This window comes from Aspergillus fijiensis, assembly GCF_003184825.1.
Source record: "Aspergillus fijiensis CBS 313.89 unplaced genomic scaffold BO72scaffold_21, whole genome shotgun sequence".
Classification (NCBI taxonomy): Eukaryota; Fungi; Ascomycota; class Eurotiomycetes; order Eurotiales; family Aspergillaceae; genus Aspergillus; species Aspergillus fijiensis.
Genome location: NW_024468997.1, coordinates 96,633 through 112,870, shown reverse-complemented (window position 1 = coordinate 112,870; position 16,238 = coordinate 96,633). Strand labels below are relative to the sequence as shown.

Genomic DNA, 16,238 nt, shown 5'->3' with positions numbered 1-16,238 from the left:
TAGTGATCGTGGAGTACCCGTAGCTGAAGATTAGAAAGATACCTCTTTCCATTGTTGCAGCTGCAGCTGCTGTATATTCTACCTAAGTTGCAGTTATAGATTTTTCCCTACTATACAGTATATGCTGCACCGTACACCCCCAAAAACGCTACCGCCGCACCCCAAAAATCAAGGCAACAGATCCAACCACCTCGGCCCAAGCAACCTCTTCAACGCATCGTCCTCCAACCCCTCCAACCCGAACGAAAACGTCACCCACTTCCCCTTGCCCTCCTTCCGAACGCGCTGCACGTTCCGCTGCACCTCCTTGGCCGTCTCCACGATCTCGCGGTACCGCTGCACCTCCTTCATCCGCCGGTACTTGATCCTCTCCTCCTCGACGTCCCAGGGGAGATTATCACCATCATCATCATCATCATCATCATCATCATCATCACCGCGGGCGCCAGCACCCGCCGGAGGGGGGGCATGCATCGACACAGCCAGGGCTCGTCTCGCCCCACCTACACCTTCTACTAGAGTTGCAGGTCTAATGCCTTCTGGAACTAGCTGCTGCTGCAGTAGCGCAGGATCATCATCCCCCTCAAGCGAAGGCACCCACCCGGCGCCCAACCGGATGAACTCGACCTCGCGCCAGGAGCCATTCCACTCCGGACCGGAGGGATACACCTCGCCGTCGGGGCCGCGCCCGACCCAATTCAGCGCGGGGAGCCACTCCCCGCAGCCCTCGAGGTCCAGCCATTTCAGGCAGTAGGTGGCGCGCGACAGCCGGCGCAGGAGGCCCGCGACCTCGGCCCAGTTGTTGTCGCTGGCGGCGTAGGCGTCCGTGCCGCCGTAGGCGAAGGTGAGGGAGCGGTGGGCCGGGTGGCGGACGGTGGCGGTGCGGGCGTGCGGGGTGGCGGTCGGGAGGGGCCAGTGGGCGAGCGAGAGGTGGGTGATGCGCGTGAGGCGCGCGAGGAGCGTGATCAGGCTGTTCCAGTTCGCGGAGGCGGGGGTCGGGTGGGCGAGCGAGAGGTACCGGAGGTTGGTGAAGCGCGGCGTGCGCAGGGTTGTTGTTGTTAGGGATGTGGGTGTAGTAGGTTGTGGGGGTTGGTGTTCGTCGTATTCGTCCTCCCAGGAGGATGGGACGGCGGAGGTGGAGGCGGAGGCGGGCTCGTTGGGTGTTTGCTGGAGAGCAGGGGTGGATTGCTTGGTCGTGAGGAGCAGTTCGCTGGAGATTTGCTTGAGCGTGAGCCAGCGGCCTAGGGCGCTGCTGAGGTCGAGGCGGGTGATTTCGTCGTCGTTCTCCTGCGCTGCTCCTGCTGCTCCTGCCTCGCTGCTGTGCTTATGCACTGCCGCGAAGTCATCGTCCATCTGTTGCTGTTGCTGCTGCTGCTGCTGCTGCTGCTGAGAGCGAGGGAACAACACCCGCAGCCCCAAACCAGACGGGATCTGATAGTCCCGGGTGTATACACCAATGAAACTGAGCAATCGGACCTTGACATGATTAGGCAGGTCCGCGAGAAACGGGCCGTCGTACTCGAGATGCCACGCCCAGTACAGCGCCATGGCCTTCAGCACGGTATGCTGCAGACTTCCCCTGGCGGGGAACGTCGTGCCGGGCAAGCGCTCCGCCAGTCGGTAGATGGTGCGACGACTCTCCGTCGGGCCATCTTCGTCCAGCTCCTTATCCTCCTCCTCCCGGCCGTAGTTCCCCACGAGCCAGCTCTGAGGGGCGGGGGGTCCGGCGGCGGTTCGTCGCGTGCCCCGTCGTGCGCCGACGACGGCGTGGCGGCGCGAGCCCGGCCGCGGGCGCGGGGGCGGGGTCTCCGGCAGCTCGAGGAGATTGCGTAGAGACGGGTGGACCGAGCGGGGGACCACGAATCGATAAGGGCTTTCAGGTCCGTGGTCGGGGGTTCGTGTGACTTGGGTGCGTCGCAGGTGGTCGATCAGCTCGTTCACGGAGGGTTGTTCTTGTTGCTCGGCGGGGGAGGAGGTGGAAGACGGGCGGAGGCGATCATGGTCTTTGGGGCGGGAACCACCGGAGACCAGAGTGTGATGGGCTGTACTCGCTGGCTTCGCATAGGCATTCTTCTTGAACTTCTTGGGCATAGGGGATAGTGGTGGTGGCGGTGGTGGGTGGCATGGAGTGTGAATGAAATGGCGAGAGGAGGAGGTGGAAGCGGGAGTTAAATTAACATTGGTTATTGTCAAGAAACAATTGACGTCGGCGGGTCGAAGTAAAGTTGCGGAGCGGAGTTAACTTGTAAGCAAGGCTGGAAGGAATAATGAGTCGAATTGACTCACGGTGGGCCTGGCCTGACACAGCCTCCATTGGCTGACTGGGCACCCTGGCTTGATAACTGTGTTTCATCGTGAATTTGTACAGTACACTTCGTCTATCAAATATGCTCTAATTTACACTGAAAATGGCTGAAAATGGCTTTGGCGTGTCGCTGTAGTTGCTTCAAAGATCGCGCACCCAAGAATCATCCAACATCTTCCCTTCCCGATTGGGGCCTTCTCGAATCCACGTTTCAGCGAGACCCGCTTTGGGGTCTTCATCCGAGTGGCCTCGAGACCGCCGCACCTCGAGAACCAGGTTCCGAACCTTCATGGTAACCTCCTTGCGCAGCTCAACCGCCTCCGTCCCGTACAGGAGCTCGTCATTCAGCACTCCGAGCGGGAGGTCGCGGGTGTCGGGCGATGTGCGCTCCGCCTTGGCCCTGATCTGCTGCCACTTCCTCCGCGACTCGCCGAAGACGGCTTCGGTATCGACCTTCTTTCCGAACGTGATGCTGACCTCCTTGCCGACCCGGGGCAGGAAGCGCGGGAACTCGCGACTCTCGTGCATGACCTGGTCGAAGCCCTCCAGCCAGATGGGCACGACATCAGGACATTCACTGGCCTCGAGGATGAGCCGGGCGACACCCCACTTGAAGTACCGCATCGTCTTGTTAGGCGCCTGGTGGATCATGCCCTCAGGGAAGATGTGGAACCAGGAGTAGGAGTTGCAGGCGAAGGAGGACGGGGACAAGTGGGAATCGTGGCCGTCGGTCGTGAACGCCATCGGGAGATCCGAGAACGGGTCGACGCAGACATTCTGCAAGCTCCACGATTGCCGCTCGGGGCGGGCGAGATGGGGATCGGCGGCGAATGGGCCCTTTGATAGCAATCGGATCGCCTGGGTGACAACGGGTTGTGCCAGACCACCGTGTGGCGAATGGGCCAGTCGATGGGTGGGAAGGACCTGGCCCATTGTGAAGAACAGCGCCAGGGGTCTGATGTCGATTCTCATATTAGCCCACCACCCTTCCCATTATCAATCTCGGTGCAAATGCCCAAGAGCGCATACCTGGTCTGGTAGCAGATATCATGGCTCCCAAAACCCCATCGTTTATTCGACGAGGAAAGGGTCAGCCAGTATCGCATAGGAAGAAACCCCCACATGATCGGATCATCCATCCTGCTCGGGGTGTCGCGTCGCGACCATGATCAGCCATCTCCGTTGTAAGAAGTAAATTGGAATCGCCTCGGACCTCAAGGCGCATTTGTACGCACGTACACGCTAGTATGGTTCGAAACTATTGCAGGAGAGCATAGGATTAGCCACTTCTGTTCGAAGCCGTGGCGCAACCGCGCGACAAGAGGATCCGGGAGGAGAAAATACCTGTTAACAACCCTCTTGTCCTCTGGGCCGGATCGCGTCTCGAATCGAGCAACTCCAGAAATGGCTCCAAGCCGTATACCTCGGGCTTGCTGCACACGTACAGAAACGACCGGCACAGCGATGCGACCCCCAGCATGGTCGTGGCGGACAGAGTCCTCCATGGGAGCGAGGGGGCCTCTGCCGTTGCGCCGGCGTCCGTCGTCGAGCGCGACATTTGTACTGTATGTGTGTGAACTCGGTAGTAGTTTTAGTAGGTTGGCCTTTGACGGGTTCAACCACGCCCGCATCCAAGAACTCAAAACTCTCAGAGGAAAGACAGAAGAAGACACCCAGAAGTTAAAGAGATAAATAATCTAAATCACGCACAAAAGGGAAGAGACCCCGAAAACCGACAGCGTGCGACCAAGTAGCGCCTTCATTGGGCGAAAACAAAATCGAGGGAAAAGAGAGAGAGAGTGAGAACTTGGAAGGAGAGAGAGACAGAGAGAGAGAGAAAGAGAGACGGTCCCGCGGAGGTGAAGAGAGGGCACGGACCAACTTTCCCAAACCTCGACGGGATTTTCGTCCGCTCCTCCACCTCCAAAACCCGCAACGGCTATCCTATCCCACATCTTCCCCTCTCTCTTGCAACCCGGTGTGTGTGTGACGCTCTGTTCAAGATGATGTTCAAGCCCTCGTCGCCGCTCTTCTCGGGTCTTCTCTGGTAAGTCGCATTGTTCTAGTTTCCAGACTCCCTCAACCCCCCCGATCGAACTCCGCACTCTCCGTCTCCCTCCCATCATCATCAACAAGTTCTTTCCCACGCCACCGCTAGCTATCCCCTCTCCACCCAAATCCAACAAAGCAATCACTAACTCCAACCCCTGAAAAACACAGGAAGATCCCCTGGCGCATCTCCGCGCCCCAGAAAGCCCGCCAGCGGAAGCGCCTCCGCGCCGTCGACCGCGTCGTGGACACGGTGAGCGCGGCGCTGGCCCGGAACGGCCAGACGGCCAAGCCCGTGACGCGGTGGTTCAACGAGATGCCCCGCGAGGAGGAGATGCTGCCCAAGGACAAGTACACCATCTTCGACAAGAAGGAGAAGAAGTACCGGAAGGGGATTCACAGTGAGTGTTCCAGCAGCCGCCCTCGATCAAAGCTTGCTTCTGTCGACCCAAGAGCATTCCGGCAAGGGAGGAAAAGAAAGCTAACATTGCAAATCCCAATCCAAACAGAGCTGCCCAAGTGGACGCGAGTCAGCCAAAGAGTCAACCCCCCTGGTTTCTAAAACGGTGTTCGTTTACTGGATCATTTGCGCCCGACAGAAAACGTATCATCCGCTATGAGAAGAAACAACCTTCGTCTCACTACCGAACTTCTTATCTCGCACACAAAACGATTTTGGAGTTCGCAGCGCTGCATTATACACCATCACATTATCATCACACCGCCCATGTTGATTACCCCTTTCCCATATAAAGAGGCTTGCCGAGTTCAGGGGAAAACGGGACACGGGCAAGGGCGAGTATCGGAGTTTTTATCTTTTTGGCAACTGGGAGATGACACATTATAACTGCATTGGTATTCCTTGATATTCACAATGTTCAATTTTTTTCTCGCCTTATACCGTCCGTACAACCACTATGTTCGCATCGCTTGATTGAGCTGTGTGTTCGGTATCTCGACAGTGTAAAGATAGGTGGACATATAGTCACATCAAAGCAAGACAGCTCGGAAATAAGAATATAGCAAGAAAGAGCCTCGGGCTGGATCACTTTTCCCATACATTGCCTTTCTAATCCCTGTCCCCGCATTCGCAAGAGTTGTCGCCAATCACCCTTCCTTGTGTCCAAGTGACGCACGCCACTGACTGGCCCCTTGATTATGTTGTTACCCGCGAGTAGCCAGATATCAGGAGATTTTGGAGATGCCCAGTCGATAGTATCTCGTAACACCAAGCGCAATCTCTTTTGCTCGTCTCCGGTTTGCCCTTCCCTCGTGGATTGCCTTTCGGATTCGATAGCCACGGCGAACCTTTTGCCAGTCGTCTAGCGTCTCTTGCCAGCCTGCTCCTCCTTCATAGAATACGGTCCCCTGGCGAGAGGACATGCTAAATCCTTGAGGCGGTTTCCGAAGGATCCAGCATGCAGGGTCAACCTTACCATCCGGGGGTGCGTCGTCTGAACCCTCAAATAGCTCAACACCTTTAATGACATCGTCCAGCCCGCCTGCTCGTCTGTTCCGATTTACAGCTGCTCTCCAGGAGTTGATCTTCGGGACATTGGCGGTTCTGCGTTGCAGCTTGGGGTACTTCGGCTTCGGGGTCCAGTCAGGGGCTGGGTATGGGTCATGGAATCTTGGGTCCCCAAGTCGGCGTCTAGCATCAATCGAGATTCGGGTTGGGGGGTCAATGACGATCCATGTCTCAGGGTTCAGCCAGTGATTGGCAAGCAAGGCAAAATGGTACGGTCTGCGTCCGGGGATGAGCTGGTTGGAGAGCCACTCAAGCCTCCGGTCTAGGTCAGCTATCAACCGTAAATCATAATCTCCCAGTCCGATGCCAAAAGCTTTGGGTTGGTCCACATTGAGGTCTTCCACGTTTGCCTTTAGGCGAGATGGAAAGCCTTCATGTGAACTCTGCTCAAGTCCTAGACCTTTCGGTCCAATTGGCAAGCAGTCTCTCGAAAAGCTTTGGTTCGATCCAGCCTCAAGGCTTCGCAAAGATAGAATGTTTCCTTCTTTGTGGTAGAGGTGCTCAGAATATACCGTCTCGGAGAGTCGTCTCGCGATGTCAGAATTGAACGCCGTATGTCGAAGAGGCGTAGCATTTGCGGCAGCACTGCGTCTTCTGTTTTCGAGGGGTGAACTGCTCCATCTCGAAGATGATATTCGGCCATTCCACTGTGTTGTCATGTCACACAGTCCAGGGACAGGATTAGTATCTGACAGAAGTCTCGTAAGTCTGTCAAGTTTTTCGACACGCACAGGTGGACAAAGAGATTCCTCATGGGTTGTGTGTTTACTCATCCGAGTGCAGCGTACGCGATATGGGCATGTGTAGCGAGACTTATGCCTGGCACTTGAGTTGTTATCTGGACTGGTCATATGAAGACGGGCCCAGTGTGTCATGAGGCCGTCCTGTCTCCTGAGGCGCTCTGCCACGGGGTCGAAGCACGGGAGAGAGCGACTTCGCGACAGTTTTGGGACAACAGCAGGAATGTTCTGCTCACACGGAGCCAGTTGAAAAGAACAAAACGAATGCTCTAGAGTCAATGTTCTTCGAGCCTCGATCTGACAGCGAGTTGGCCTGCGTAGCTCTCCTGTTGCGCTCATGAACCCATCCCCAACCGGTGCGGGAGCATCAGGCCGCGTCACATCTCCGCGACATCCATCCTGGAGATAGACCTTGATAGAGACCTGCGTGCATATACTCGTTCTTGACACAGTGTGTCTGTTCCCCACAACACGTTTCAGGGTATGACAAGACGAAAGTGCTCCGGCCATTCGAAACGACAGCGACTGACGACTACTGCTCGGCGCAGCGATGACACCAGCAAGGCCAGCGGGCCCAGGATTCCAGATAGTATCGGCAGCAGTGAAACTATAACTCCTGATCCAACGAGGCAACCACCGCAACGGTCGCCTCGTCTCTCGGTATTTGTTCAGATCCCTCTGCCCCGGATCCCACCACAGCCAGCTGTAGTCCTGGTTCGACGATCGCCACGCCGTCCACCTGCAGAACTTCTCGAAACAGGTTCGGAAGAACTTCTTGAGTCCAGCATGCCTCTCCGCTGGTACCCAGCCGTACCAGGTTCGGGCGTAACGGGCGGTGGTCGCGTTGCCAGGCTGGGTAACTTTGGCCTGGGTGAAGCGGCGGAAGAATCTCCCGAGCTTCCAGAAGAGCACCGCGAGGACGAAGATGGAGATTGTGATTGCGAACAGCTGCAGCAGCACCCGGAGACTGAAGCGCTTGGGGCCGGTCATGGGAGCCGTGTCGACGCTTCGCGTTGCGTGGGAGAGGAAGGGACCATGGTAGTATGGTTGTATAAGGACGGGTGCCATCGGACGCGTGAAAGGAGCGTAGCAAGGCAGTCATTCTGATAAGAATACTATTGCTTGCACCGGTGGAAGTGAGTTTCGCCTCAGCCACTCCATGAGTGTTTGACTGGCGTGTAGTAGAGAGGCATCGTCGCAGAGGAAGGAAGGCATGGCGGTAAGGAGAGCCCAGAGCTCCGTCACCTTCCCTGCCGGGGAAACTTGACCAGTTACCTAGCCTTCGTATGACTTCTTCAGAGAGGACTGGCGAAAAGTCATGCCAACCATTTCCTGAGGTATCTTTGAGCTGGAATGCTTAATGCAAAGCCCCTACTCAAGCACTGCAACAAGTTATCCAGATTATGTTCAAACCTGTAGCCTTCACAATCGGAAGCTCTACACCAGACGGACAGCAACAATCCAACGATTGACCCTGGCGCGCGGAATACCTTAGAGGCTTTGAAATTGACTGACAGTCTATAACTTCATATCTCGGTCTGTATCCATAGCTTCCACGAGCTGTGGTTTGACATGCAGGTACGGCTCTCGACCTCGCCCTGAAACTCTTCGATTATGCCGAGAAGAACCAAAGCTACCACAAGTCACACATGGCGAGGATCGAAGAATCACAAAACGGAGAAACTCGTTGAGATTCCAATCACTCGCTCCAGTTCTTGATCAGCCTAAGAACAGTCAGATCGAAAAGTTCAGAAGTCATTGCATGAGCCATAAGTGACGAGAACCCTTCCCTACATCTCGTGTCGTCTCATATACTAAGAAGAATTCCTAACAGCGCGCAGTCTGACACCAACCTCTTCTTCATCGTATACAGGACAACTGCCAGGACTGTTGCTACAGATGCTCAAGTGCAGGGAACATGTCAGGTGACCGTTCTCTAAGCAAAGGATGCAGCGGTTTCTCGCCTCACTATTACGCCTCATTTCAATTTCGCTGACAGTCATCGACGGAAATACCTCTAGATCCTTACTACGATCCTTTTCTGCTCGTTCAGATTCTCCGTCCCTCATCTCTCTCTCTCTTTCTCTCTCTCGGTGACATTTCCCCTCCACAGTGGGATAAAATCACTCCGAGGCCCGATATTACGTCGGTCTCAATTTATTGAACTTTTTGAATCCTCCCAGAGGGGAGCCCCTCTTTGCGAACGATTTTCCTTGTTTTCCACGTCAAAAAAGCAAGGTTCGGCAACTAAAGTAGTAGACTAAGATCGAGAAGGGCAGGACTCCACATGGACTACGGCATTTGCATCCGGCCTAGCTCTGAATCTGATCCATGCGCCAACTTTGAACCCCGGTCCCGGACAGTATGTCTTGAAGTCTCCACAATACTTTATACGCTACTATCTCGTATGTAGTACCTATTGTAGTTATAGTCAATCCTTGGGATGCAAGGATAGCCGCAATGCCAGGGCTTCCTTGATCAGGTCTTTAGAGTGGAATCGAAGTTCTTTGACCTGAGACGGTGGAGTGGATCCCGAAAGTTGCTGGATTGCGCAGGGCCGCGAAGCTCGTATGACAAAGAAATATGTGATGATCTCGCGGATCGCATATCCAGGTTCTGGTTGGCAGCGGGGGATTCTTAAGAGCTTCCGTTCCAGGGCTGCAGACGCCACAGCGTGTTGCCTCAACAAGTCAGACTCGTATCTGAGTATGAGAGGCTGATGGCTAGGTGTCAGCTCGCTGCTGCCGCTGACTTGACGGTCAATCATCGTGCCAATGTTCCGCCCACAAGAACAGAAAGGGTGATGAGGACTTGACGTTGAGCTCTCACGGCGCATCTCATGATCAAGAATGATGAGTGGTAGTGCAGAGGAATGTAGCCTAGAAGGTCCAAGCGGTCAATGGAAGCGTGTCTAGAATCTGTACGCCACCTGCGCGGGAACGGAAAACAAAGCCGGCTTTTCTCCCTTTGTCTCCATCGAACAAATGAGAACGTCCGGAGCGACACCTAGCCACTCTGCGGACTTATTTACCTCTTCCAGTCGATCGCAGGTGAACAAATCGTGTCATCTGCATGTCGAACAGATCTTCAGATCGATCTCAAACTTTGTCAAGCATATCTGCTTCTGCGTAGGCAGGCTGAAAGGCTATCCGTGTTTACTGTGGTGACCTGAGAATTAGGGAGAGAATGGCAGAAGCACGTAAGTCAATCGTGGAGGTCAATTAGTCAGTCGGAAAGGCAAGCCACAACTAGCTGAAGGCTATCCTCAGGGTCAAAAAGTGTGATATCTAGGATCGGTGCATGGTACCTTTGTTGTGCAATCTTTCGCCCCGCCTAGCTGTTGAACCTTGCTAATGTTCGGCCGAAGCGGACTTTAGTCGACTAAATGTATGATCGTCCATGATGTGCACCTAAACTTCGGATTGCCAGGATCGGCTGAAACAATATTGAGACTCTCACAGAGCAGGTCAGAGAATGGACTCATCACACTCGTAGGTGCTAGCTTCGTTGAGGGCTCAGGCTAAGATACACGCTTTCGCAGTCGAGCTTCCCTAGCCCCAGCTTCCGTGCAATCCCTATTCGCCAGGCCAACCAAGGCCGAATCATCATAGAATCGTTGATGGTGCCGGGATGTGGTACTCAGAAGAGGGGTTCAGGCCGCACAAGGGTAGAGAGGAGCATAGAAACAAAGAGAGAGGAGGAGAAAAGAAAAAGAAAAGAAGCTAGTGCATCCTGAGTTATGTGCGGGCCTCGTCGTGTGTGCTCGGGGACCTGCCATCAAGCAGAAGCCGAAGAGTGACCGTACAGAACACCCTCATTCGACAGAAGATCACCCTCGTGACAGCCACACAAGTAGCTCACTGTGGGCCACGCTTTAGCGTTCAAAGTGTTTATCAATGTATAGAGGGATCCATCCTGCAAGGACTCCACTGGGTTGTGCTGAGTGACACCCTGTTCACCGCCACAATCAGAGCCGTTGATCCTCGGTAAGCCATCTGTGGCTGGTGGACCACGTTTCTAGCCCAAAGGGGGATGAGCGTACCTCGACCTCGGACGGTCAACACCGTCCACGCATGGGACTAGAACTCAATCAGTAGTTCCGATCATCTCGCATTACATTGCAGGTCAAGATACTGGGTTGAGTCCTGGTATCTGGGAAAAAGCAAGAATTGTGGCGTCGATGACGAGGTCTTAGGTGTCAAGACATGCCTCTCTTCCCCGGTCATGTTGATGTTCTCCGCTTACGAGACAAAGTAACTTGCTCGTATTTTTCGTGTTTTGATAATACTGGATTCTCTCCTAGAGTCATCAGTGAGACTCAATGTAGAGCATTCACAATGCCATCGGTTTCACTGCTTTGCATGAGCAATGTAAATACGGAACTTGGCCGCCCTGCCCTGTTTCAGCAGTCAAGGGATGTCGTCATCCATCCTGCGGTCTAATCGGCGATTGCATCTCCCAAACCAAAAGTACCGTACTAGCGGCAGCGCAGAACCGTGGTGGTGTTCTCCGTCGGCGCCAGATGATGCATAGTAATCCGCGTAATCGAATGACTCCACCGTGTGTGTGTGTGTGTGTGTGTGTGTGTGTCTGTGTGTGTGCACATCTTAGCGCACTGTGCGTGGCTAACTCTGGAAGTAAAGGGCGCGAAGTCAAGAGCGTTAGCCTGCATTGCAAGGTGGATTGGCTTCCAATTATTGAGTTTCATGCAATTAGGTTTCATTCTCAATAGGCCCTCTATGTCACAACAAAAGCCGAAGAATAATGACCCGTTGGTCCGACCGCGAAAGTACCGTGATGGTGAAAGAGAGAAGAAGTTATCCGGACCGAGTAGCGGGGAAGAGCCAGCAGCGTTAGGGGGTGTGGGGCTCGTAACATCTGCTCTACCAGGGCTATTGTTTTTGATCTGCGCGAAGCACGATTTCCGCCATACTGAGGCTGAGGTGAGCTGTGGCTGGTCGATCCCTCTTGACCTAAATAGGCATGTAGTGTGGCGAAGTCTCCCTTGAATTGACTGCCAGGTGTGGCTTTCCCCCCTCCTTTTCCTGCTTCTGTCAGCAAGACTGGCTTTCTCAGGGCGGATGTGAGAAGATCATCCCTTACTAGCTTCGGTCTGTGGCATGTACCACTGAGTTCAATTGCAATCGATTCACCGGCCAAGCTGTGTACGTGACGCCGAATCGGGACTTCAGTTCGACCGCCGTAATTTGCTAGACAGGCGCTTGATTCAGAGTGACCGGCTTGACTAGGTCTGGGGTTCTGGTGGGGTGTTGCTGGGGATGTGAAGGTGAAGATCGCCCGGGAGGTCACATTTGAAGCTGTCAAAACGTGGCTTCGGTAGCTTGACGATCACAAGGCCTCGGGGGTTCTTAGGTACCTAGTAGTGTACAAACCGTTTCAGGCCGCAAGGAGACAAACGCAAGTGTGATCGATTTTTCTGACTCTCGGACTTTCCACGGAGGAAGGGGGAATGACTGGAAGGGAGGCGGGGAAAGAGGTGGAAAGTGAAGGGAACTTGGGGAGATCAACTCTTCAGATGGAAGGAAGGCGGAAAAAGAAAGACTGCGACGAACCATAGTTCGTGACTAGTCGATCAATCTCGGGTCTACTAAATTGTCTAGTCAGTTTAAGCTTCACATTCATCTCCCCTGGCATGCAGTCATTCCATACAGTACACAATCTGACATCTCCCATTGCAGGCGAGGTGCCATGGGGATTTCCAGGAATGCCACTGACACCCTTCGTCTCCTTGAGATAGGACAGGCAGTGATAGACAATTGTCTTTTGGCGCTTCTCTTATCACGCTAAAATGGGTCTCTAGGTTTGCGCTTACGGATGGGGCAACAAAAGCAACTAGACTCGATGCAGGGTCAGAAAAAGTAAAAGTTTCGAGTCAAAGCAATGGATCTCACAATTTAGTGGGTAATGATGATGCAGGCGCCCTTTTTTCTGGATCGTGCAGGCTTTATCTGTGCCTAACTTCTAATAACCTCTCAGTCTCCTGCATAACAGGGGTCCAGAGACTTCACTATGCAGATCTGCTCGGACTAGAACTTCAAAGGTCTAACCGAGATTGATTCCATCGTGGTGGCAAAGGTTCATTGACACAGTGAGCATTTACCTGGCCCAGATTGATACGGTCAATATTGCACCCTAGTTCACTCCATTGGTAGGCTCAAGGGTTCAATGCATATATGAAGGGCTCGGAATGCCTTCCCATCGATGCTTCTTTTCCTCATCCACAGATTCCATGAATGTCAACTGAACACACAGACCTCTCACGAATACTTCATCGCCTCATTTGTGTTGTGTTGAACGCAACTCTTGCATTGTTGAGCGGCTACAAAGCATTTCATCTTTATCTCATAAGTCTATCAAATAGACCGCGCTTCGTCTTCAGTCTAGAAACAACCATGGTTCAAGGCAACGCAAGAGCAGATGCTGGAGGCTCTAGTCGGGAGTATGGAATCAATTTTGAGGTCGCGCCTCCGACCACTGTCTCCCCTGGGGTTTCCATATCATTACCAGTGGTTGTTGTGGTGAGACCGGTAGGAGCTCCAAGAGCCCCTACACAGCAGCTAGTTGCGCATATATCGCTCAGGAACGAAGCCGGGACCGCCCCTGCTCCAGGGCTTACGGGAGTGCTTACTTCCAGTGTGCGCAGCAGCAGTGGGAATACGATCAGCGGTTATGCGCGGTTTGGGCCTCTCAAGTTCACTCAGGCTGGGAGGTTCCGGATGCGGGTCATGCTCGGTGCTGCCTCGTCCAACGGTGTATCTACGAGGGAGTATGTTGATTCTGGAATTATCACGGTACAAGCGGGTGCTGCACCTCCGCGTCCAAGTACGTATACCGTCAAGCTTGGCCCAGGTTGCCCTTAACTAAATTGAGTGATAGCACCTGCACAAGTCTCCAAGCTACAGAGCCTGATATCAGAAAATATTGATATCACAGTCGCAGACATCGCAGCATGGCAGGCTGCCTGAAGCCGAACTTGGGCACTCCCTGTTTCACCGTTTGCCCTTCGCGTTGATCGCGAATGTCTAGAGTGAATTCTGAGCTATGAGTTCTTTCTTTCTTTGCCGTTGGCGCTGTTTCCAAATCAATTCCAGCTAAAGAAAGCAGCCTGCCGTGACTGCCGCAGTGTGGAGCTCCATGTTGCAAAGTCTATGAGAGGATACGTACCGGGCATGACCCCCAGATACAGAAAGCCAGCTATCATTAGATCTTAATCTTTAATTCGATGGAAAGGGACATTCTACAGCATATTAGATACCACAACTAGAAGCAGCGACATAAGTTCCGCTAGGTCTTTACTAGGTTGTTTTCTTCTCTCCAAAGCCGATGGCACTTTATTCCCTCTCTCACTAGCCCTATATCACTTCCACCACGACCCTCCACCATCTCCTCCCACCACCAAAAATCTTCAATGACCAGAAACGCCAACCAAGCAGCATCACAGGAACAATAACTCCCGTCCCGTTTCTCATCCACCCGAAGCACGAACCAGCCCCCTCGAGACCCCGCTCCCGCCCTTGCATTCCTTCATTCCGATCCCATCCCGATGACCCAAGATCTGCGTGCATTCCAGTGCGACGCGACACACGTCAAGAAACCTCGCAGTCTTCCTTCTTCTATGCTTAAATACCGCAATCAATCTGCTGTGTTATCGTTGGTAAGCACTCGCGTTCCGCAAGGGATGCACCCAGTACGGAACCATGGATATACTGAGTAGATACCGGTGGTTCCGAATGGCCATTCCTCTCTGGCTTGCTTCTTCCTCGGTTGTTTTCTTGCTTTGCTGTGTACTGTGAATTCTTACAATAACGGACTTCCATCAAAGACAACCTGGACCTAGTTGATCTCCTTCTGGACAGGGGATTTCACCCTCGTGCCGGGTTCATTAAGTTCATCTTATCAACCTCATCACCAAGATTTGCGTAAGTCGATGAAGACTAAGTATAGACCGGGAAGACGGAATCCAGAACTCAATCTATACAATGAAAGAGCTCGTATACTCCTTTATACAAGGCGTGGGACAGAAAGTCACATAGCTGCATGACATCTTGTGAGATCTGATCCAGATGTCGAGATGATGATCAAAGACTGGGGGGGGGTGTCGCGGGTCGACCCGTCGGAAGTGGAGTTTCTTTCGAGTACGGAAATCTTTAGTTCAGGAACAGAGTCGTGAGCGAGGTGTTGCGGTAGGGGGGGTATAGTAACCACTGGTACAAGCTATATACGACAAGTCGCGGCTCTGGGTATTGTTTACTGGTAAGTGAATACAGTGTTCATCCACAGCATCTAAATTCTGGACTGGTGTATGTTAACGAATAGGACTAGAGGAACAATCAAAGAATATGAGTGGTGGTGACACCAGTTTCCAATACTAGTAGAACTGCTATAAAAATCGACATATGCACCCAATCCACTCAATTCCGGCAGATGATCTATACCGACAAACAGAACCATGACTCGGGTACAGGACATTCACATGGCATCCTTTCAACATAAACGAGCCGAACGCTCAAGCAGAGTATCGGAGCTCCATGCAGTCTGCCAAGCACTCCGAAGTCCCTAAGCCCGACAATAGGCCCACGACACTGGTACATTTTTCAACTCTCGATCCGCGAGGTCCGAAACAGTTCCCCTGCCCAAGGCAGGAGTCAACCCATCACGACCCTCCCCACTACTCTCCTCCATATGAAGCGACATGCTCGCACCTCAAGACCAATCAACGGTAAATGAACTGCTGCGAACCCTCCTCGCCGGGATATGAGGACAAGAATGAAGACGAAGACGAAGATCGCAAGGTGACCTTTCTGCCTCCATGAGGTTCATGTTCCGCTAAGCAGGGCGAATCAACCCCCGATTGTACTTGCAATGGCGGTGGAGGAACCCTTGACTTAGATCGGAAGATTCTTCGGGATGGAAACCCCTTTGTGAGAAGAGGATCTAGAGATCGTGGGTATTGTTGTTGTTGTTTGTGTTCTTGGTTTTCCTTTGGGTATCGCCCCACTGGGATTCAATCCTTGGTGTGGTGGTTGTGCAGCAGGCGGTCGACGCCGCCGCGCACGGTGTCGCGCAGACTGAAGCCGCCGAAGAGCCAGTCGTTGGAGTGGCGGCCGCAGTGGTTGACGGTGCCGCTGTAGCGGCGGTAGTCCTCGGTGCTCTTGCGGGAGTAGGCAGAGGAGGAGGAGGAAGAGGAAGTGCGCTTGTGGGAGTGGTCATCGTGGACCTGGGTGGCTCTCGAGGGGGTCATTTTGAATGTTGTAGTGTGAGACTATGATTATTATGGTGGTGGTGGTTGTAGTTGTCTTAGATAAACAAAGCCTGATCACTCAAACCCTCGACTCAAATTTCCGATAAAAACACAGAAGAGTAGAACAAAAACCTCAACGCAGCAAACCCCCGGGAACAAGAAGGGTATTTATGCACCAGAACACCAACGCTCTAACCCCTCAATTTCAATTTCAGACTGCCGACTTGGCTACGCTATCAGCAATCGGGGGCCCATCTGGGGCCTAGCGGGCCAGCGGGCCAGCCTTAGTGTCGGACATAGGCGGGCTGGCGAATCAGGCGACGCCAGCAAGGAGGTAAAGGGGCTCCATCGATA

General features: G+C 53.4%; 7 protein-coding genes across 7 annotated transcripts; 2 read left to right on the top strand and 5 right to left on the bottom strand.

The window, feature by feature from the left end:
* Positions 1 to 10: 10 nt before the first annotated feature.
* On the bottom strand, positions 11 to 2,224 carry BO72DRAFT_447756 (uncharacterized protein). Its single transcript, XM_040944625.1, has one exon. It carries the CDS (start codon positions 2,089 to 2,091, stop codon positions 169 to 171), a length of 1,923 nt encoding a protein of 640 aa, XP_040801606.1. The 5' UTR covers positions 2,092 to 2,224; the 3' UTR covers positions 11 to 168.
* Positions 2,225 to 2,318: 94 nt separating this feature from the next.
* BO72DRAFT_447753 (tafazzin) lies at positions 2,319 to 4,110 on the bottom strand. Its single transcript, XM_040944624.1, has 4 exons — positions 3,650 to 4,110; positions 3,545 to 3,563; positions 3,335 to 3,445; positions 2,319 to 3,260 (listed from the first exon to the last, which is right to left on the bottom strand). The coding sequence occupies exons 1-4, from the start codon at positions 3,861 to 3,863 to the stop codon at positions 2,447 to 2,449; spliced, it is 1,158 nt and encodes a 385-aa protein (XP_040801605.1). The 5' UTR covers positions 3,864 to 4,110; the 3' UTR covers positions 2,319 to 2,446.
* A 184-nt stretch (positions 4,111 to 4,294) lies between these two features.
* On the top strand, positions 4,295 to 5,415 carry BO72DRAFT_447752 (mitochondrial 54S ribosomal protein mL60). The gene is made up of 3 exons (XM_040944623.1): positions 4,295 to 4,352; positions 4,526 to 4,755; positions 4,864 to 5,415. Exons 1-3 carry the CDS (start codon positions 4,309 to 4,311, stop codon positions 4,914 to 4,916), a joined length of 327 nt encoding a protein of 108 aa, XP_040801604.1. The 5' UTR covers positions 4,295 to 4,308; the 3' UTR covers positions 4,917 to 5,415.
* A 133-nt stretch (positions 5,416 to 5,548) lies between these two features.
* On the bottom strand, positions 5,549 to 6,181 carry BO72DRAFT_348669 (uncharacterized protein; the record flags this gene model as incomplete). Its single annotated transcript, XM_040940678.1, has 1 exon — positions 5,549 to 6,181. A coding segment is annotated over one exon (633 nt), but the record flags the coding sequence as incomplete, so codon positions are not given.
* An 897-nt stretch (positions 6,182 to 7,078) lies between these two features.
* BO72DRAFT_403405 (uncharacterized protein) lies at positions 7,079 to 7,690 on the bottom strand (the record flags this gene model as incomplete). The annotated part of the gene is made up of 1 exon (XM_040942232.1): positions 7,079 to 7,690. A coding segment is annotated over one exon (612 nt), but the record flags the coding sequence as incomplete, so codon positions are not given.
* A 5,345-nt stretch (positions 7,691 to 13,035) lies between these two features.
* On the top strand, positions 13,036 to 13,608 carry BO72DRAFT_468266 (uncharacterized protein; the record flags this gene model as incomplete). Its single annotated transcript, XM_040946889.1, has 2 exons — positions 13,036 to 13,465; positions 13,520 to 13,608. The coding sequence occupies 2 exons, from the start codon at positions 13,036 to 13,038 to the stop codon at positions 13,606 to 13,608; spliced, it is 519 nt and encodes a 172-aa protein (XP_040801601.1).
* Positions 13,609 to 15,577: 1,969 nt separating this feature from the next.
* BO72DRAFT_527439 (uncharacterized protein) lies at positions 15,578 to 16,016 on the bottom strand (the record flags this gene model as incomplete). The annotated part of the gene is made up of 2 exons (XM_040950101.1): positions 15,699 to 16,016; positions 15,578 to 15,640 (listed from the first exon to the last, which is right to left on the bottom strand). Exons 1-2 carry the CDS (start codon positions 15,882 to 15,884, stop codon positions 15,578 to 15,580), a joined length of 249 nt encoding a protein of 82 aa, XP_040801600.1. The 5' UTR covers positions 15,885 to 16,016.
* Positions 16,017 to 16,238: the final 222 nt, after the last annotated feature.